The 5,404-nt window shown below is 36.5% G+C and overlaps 1 protein-coding gene across 1 annotated transcript in view; it reads right to left on the bottom strand.

Moving 5' to 3' along the window:
• Window positions 1-5,404, bottom strand: part of NRG4 (neuregulin 4) — an 83,827-nt gene that overhangs the window by 22,195 nt on the left and 56,228 nt on the right. Inside the window, exon 5 of the mRNA XM_012801817.2 lies at window positions 3,914-4,063. Within this exon, the coding sequence (XP_012657271.2) occupies window positions 3,914-4,063 (150 nt within the window). The remainder of the gene's footprint in view (window positions 1-3,913; window positions 4,064-5,404) is intronic.

The following is a 5,404-nucleotide window of genomic DNA, read 5'->3' as shown; positions in this document are numbered from 1 at the left end:
GAACCCACTACGTTAGGTGTATGTGGCCGGCGCCTTAGCCACTTGAGCCACAGGTGCCGAGCCAGTCAACTACTATTCTATTAAAAGCATTTCAAAAAGTCATTTTGGACATTTTTAATATTTCAGTTCAGTTTTTGTCATCTGATCAATTAATACAGGTTATAATTTATGTGATCATGACAGAGATTTTTAAAAATTACTTTAAAGAGTTTAGAATGTATACCTCCTTTAGTTTTTTTACATGTGTTAAATATTCAGAGTATTAGCTTACATTAATGAAAATGAAGCCAAAATCACTTTTGTCCTTGCAAAATGGTATGTTTTTCCTGAATGCACACTGGCTCCTACTCCTGAAACACTATTAATCCTACCCAGATAGTAGCATTAGTGGGGTATCATTCTAGACTTCATTCAAAGATGGCACTAGTTACTTACTAATGTTCAAAAGGCCCCCAGAGTAAAGCAGTTTCAGCCAAAGCTATCATAATAAACAGTTTCACTCTCGAAAGCACCACATTTCCACGAGACAAAAACATTTCCCGTGGTCATTATATGGCAGCCTAAATTTTATGTCTAGATTCCGCAGTAATAGTTATTCATGTTATTTTTTGAATTAAGTCTGCCCTTGACATTATGCCATATCTCAGTTCATATATCTGCTTGTACTTCTTCAACAAGTAAAAAATACATGATTTCACACACGGTAACCCCATCTGAAGATTATTCAAAGATGTTAGTTTTGTAAGCATATTGTCTCATTGATCAAATTTATATCCATTTTCCAAATGTCTTAAAATTAAATGTTAAAGCATACACACAAAAAGAGTGGATAAAAATATATTCATTTTAAAAATCAGCGATAAACACTTACGTACTCAGCACAAGATTAGAAATAGGCCATTAACGTTTCCCAGAAGCCTTCTCTAATCGCATCCCCCTTCCTCACCACCAGGGGTAACTACTGTCTGTATTTTGTGCTAGTCGGCATCTTTCTTTTTTAATACTTTTTACTACTTATGTAAGACCCTAAACAATACACTGGTTTTGCATCATTGTAGACTTTATATGAATGGAATCGTGCTCTTATGTTTTCTTCTGTGACTTGCTTCTTTCACTCCAATCGTGTCTCTAAGATTCATCCGGGTTGATGTGGGCAGCTGCCGCTCAGCTCTGCTTTTATACATTATTCTTTAGAATGAACATGCCACAGCTTGTCTATTTTAGTGTTATCGGGTACTTGGGTCATTTCTAACTTTTGCTATTATGACTGGCTCTACTATAAACTTCTGATACACGTTTGTGAGAGTTTCTGGAAGGTGAAATTTCCCACATGTGAAATTACTGAGGTGGAGAGCGTGTACTTGTTCAGCTACACAAGGTATTTGCAAACTGATTCAAAAGTGTTCAAAACTGTTTCATATTTTAAAGTCTCATAACATTTTATATTGTTCAGCTGTTTCTTTAAAAAATATTTTTCCAATCTCATGAGTGAAATAATGGTATCTCCTAGGAGGTTTAGTTTACATTTCTCTGACTAATGAGGTTGAGTGTCTTTTCGTATATACATTCCCTGGACCTTTCCTCCTATATAAATTCAATTCTTTTCCCCTCATATTTCTACCTTTTTCTTAATGATTTATAGGAGTTGATATATTTGAGACATATATCGAGAGAATAATAGTCTATTTTCATGTGTTGCAAACATCTACTTCTAGTTTGTAGCTGGGCTTTTTTCTTTTTTTAATGGCATCTTTTGATAACTAGCCATTTTCGATTTTAATACTGATTTATCAGCCATTCCTTTTGTGATCTGTGTCTCTTGATTCTTGTTTCAGAAATCTATTCCTACTCCCATGGGCACAAAGACATTTAAATGTTCTTCTATAAGTTTCATTTTGCCTTTCATATTCAGGTCTTTAATCTTCCTGAACTGATCCTGAGTTATGAAGCGAAGATCCAATTTTACTTTTTCTGTGTGGATACACATCGATGCCAATACCATCTATTGAAAAGCCCGTTATCTCCCCACTGCTCTGCAGCGCCATTTCTGCTCTACGTCCGCTATTCACATATGCTGCTTGCTGGAGGCTTTTTGTCAGCATTTTTTTTTCCCCCTTCCTAGGTTGGTCTTTATTGAGGAGGTTAAAAGATTTTTTTCCTTTAATCTATACATAAAATGAAATATATTTGTTAATATTTAACATTACACTACCTCTGAATTTCTGTAGTAAATCTAAGATCATCAGAGAGTTTTACTGGTGAGTTTAAAAATACAATACCAATTTGTTTCTTTTATATAGTTTGAGATTCGTTGGCTAATCTCTACTCTTTTACATCTAGTTAATGAACAAGATTGGCCTATAATTTTCTTGTTCATGCTGTAGTGGTTCATTTGTTAACTTGGCTGGGCCATGGTGCCCAGATGTTTGGCAAAACATTATTATTGATGTTTATGTGAAGGGGTTTTTTGGATGAGATTAAGATTTAAATCTATGGACTCTGAGTAAAGCAGATTGCCTTCCGAGATATGAGTGAGCCTCATCCAATCAGTTCAAGGCCTTAACAGATAAAGACTGACCTCCCTTGAGTAAAAAAGGAATCTGCCAGCAGACAGCCCTTGGACTTGAACTGCAGCAGCAGCTCTTGTCTGGATCCGCCCAGCCTGCAGATTTTGGACTTGCCAGCTTTCTTGCCAGCTTTGGAATTGCTTGAGCCAATTCCTCAAAATAAATATCTCTTTTTTCTCTGTCTCTTTCTGTCTGTCTACATACACATACACTCTCCCATATACACACATATACATGGTGCCAAAAAAATGCGTACACATTTTAAGAAAAAACTATTAGAATTGTAATGCTTGGTATGTACCAATGACAAAAGATGAATACAAGTATGTTGAGTACTGCTTGTGATTGCAGAAATAAAATGACTTGAGTATTACAAATTTAATAACTTTTTTTATGTTTGTAAAAGGTATATACATTTTTGGCACCCTTTATATATGGACACACACATCATATTAGTTCTTTTTATTTGGAGAATGCTGACTTAAAACACTAAAACATACTGTCTCTTATGAACTGAATTGTCTTCCCCTAAAATTTATATGTTGAAGCCCTGACCTCCAAAGTAACTGTATTTGAAAACATAGTCTTTAGGGAAGGTAATTAAGGTGAAATAGTGGTCTTAAGGATGGGGCCCTAACGTGACAGGACGGATGTCCTCCTAAGAAGAGGAAGACAGTGGAGATTTTTCTCTCTCCATACATTCACTTACTTTCACAAAATTAAAAAAAAAAAAGGACAAAAACTAAAGAACCAAAGTAATTAATTGCATAGTATTGCCTCATGCAAGTCATTTCTCCTTTCTTTCCCTTATATATTACTGGTCTCCTCAAATGTCCTGCTTGTCTGTCTCTCCAAATTGATTTAATTCTCTGTGAAGTCAGGAACATGTCTGTCCATTACCCTACTCCTTTTGCTGAGCACAATGTGTTGCACATGGTAGGCACTAAATAGTTGACCCTAGATATTACCCATATGTCTTAAATTTACATTTACAGTATTGAATAGCTGTTTCTTTTCTTTCACATTAAAAATTTACTTTTAAATACTCCTAGCCCCAAATATAGGTGTTTCTGGCATGCTTATTGTACTGAGTGTGGGTCTACATGAGTATTTTAGAGAAGGCAAAGTAAATAATGATGACAGTAACAAAGACCAAATTAAGACTGTGGATTAAGACCTTTTCAAAAATGGCATTAATTTATTAACAAAAACTATATTTAAGAGGTAACTTTAAACATAAAACAGTATCTAGAAAGACATCTAGAACTAAAGGGCATTTTAATTATTTAATGGAACTCCTTCTGCACTACCTTTTTCTTTCCAAAGCTTGTTTCTGTTTTGTTTACCTGCAGAGCAAGTAGAGGGCTGCAACAATGAGTGTTACCAGAAGGACAATCAGTACCACAAAAGCTGCAAACGGGTTGCTTTTAGTTTGGATGCTGGAGCTCGGGAGAAAAACTTCTTCACAGCGGGCTCCTGTATAATTTTCAATGCACCTACAGAGTAAAATTTTAGATGAAGTTTTGCATTCTGTTTTACATTAACTAATTTAGAAACAAAAAGGTTTCCAGCTGTTAAGTAGAAAAAAGATTGGCTCGCCTGTAGCTCAGGCAGCTAAGGCGCCAGCCACATACACCAGAGCTGGTGGGTTTGAATCCAGCCCGGGCCTGCCAAACAACAATGACAACTACAACCAAACAATAGCTGGGTGTTGTGGTTGGCACTCTACCCAAGGCCACAGCTTGAGGCTCAGTCTCAAAAAAAAAAAAAAAGAAAAAAAGACTAAATTTTTAGATTGTGAGCACAGAATTAGACATGCTTTCCTATAATGTTAGTAGAGCTACAGTTATAGAAAAACAAATTCAGTCTAATTTTCTTTTTCCAGTTTTCTAATTGCTTAGAAACTCCAGAGAAATTATAGCATATTCAGGCTTACCTTCTAGATTTTCTTTTCTTTCTTGCTTTCTTCTTTTTTTTTTTTTAGAAACAGAGTCTTACTTTATTGTCCTCGGTAGAGTGCTGTGGCATCACAGCTCACAGTAACCTCCAACTCCTGGGCTTTAAGCAATTCTCTTGCCTCAGCCTCCCAAGTAGCTGGGACTACAGGCGCCTGCCACAATGCCTAGCTATTTTTTTGTTGCAGTTGGCCAGGGTTAGTTTCGAACCTACCACCCTTGGTATAGGGGGCCAGCACCCTACCCCCTGAGCCACAGGTGCTGCCCCACCTTCTAGATTTTCAGTGATATAATTATTCATACTTCACTCAAATTCATTTAAAATTTCCTTTTTGTTGTATCTTGTATCCATGAAAATCTAAGTGCATTTTTTTCTTAAAACTGCTAACTTGTTTTTCATTAAATAATAATCATTCCTTTAACCACTATGTAACAGTGACTCCTTTAAGATAACGTCAAATTTGGGCCACGCCTGGTGGCTTAAGCCTGTAATCCTAGCACTCTGGAAACTGAGGCAGGTAGATTGCCTGGGCTCATGAGTTTGAGACCAGCCTCAGCCAGAGCAAGACCTTGTCTCTAAAACAATAGCTGGGCGTTGTGGTGGGCGCGTGTAGTCCCAGCTACTTGGGAGCCTGAGGCAAGAGAATCACTTAAACCCAAGAGTTTGAGGTTGCTATGAGCTGTGATGCCACAGCACTCTACTGAGGGTGACAAAGTGGGATTCTATCTCACAAAAAAAAAAAAAAAAAGAAAGAAAAGAAAAAGGTAGTGTCACATTTAGTAAACAATGGCATTTCTTTCTATTCCTCAATGATCTATACATCTAATCTAGGGCCTCTAACACATTGTTTCAATGCTGTTACTTTATGGGTTTTTTTTTTT

This window comes from Otolemur garnettii, unplaced genomic scaffold (genome assembly GCF_000181295.1).
Source record: "Otolemur garnettii isolate 467f Iridium unplaced genomic scaffold, OtoGar3 scaffold00011, whole genome shotgun sequence".
Taxonomy (NCBI): Eukaryota; Metazoa; Chordata; class Mammalia; order Primates; family Galagidae; genus Otolemur; species Otolemur garnettii.
This window is presented reverse-complemented; position numbering and strand designations above follow the sequence as displayed.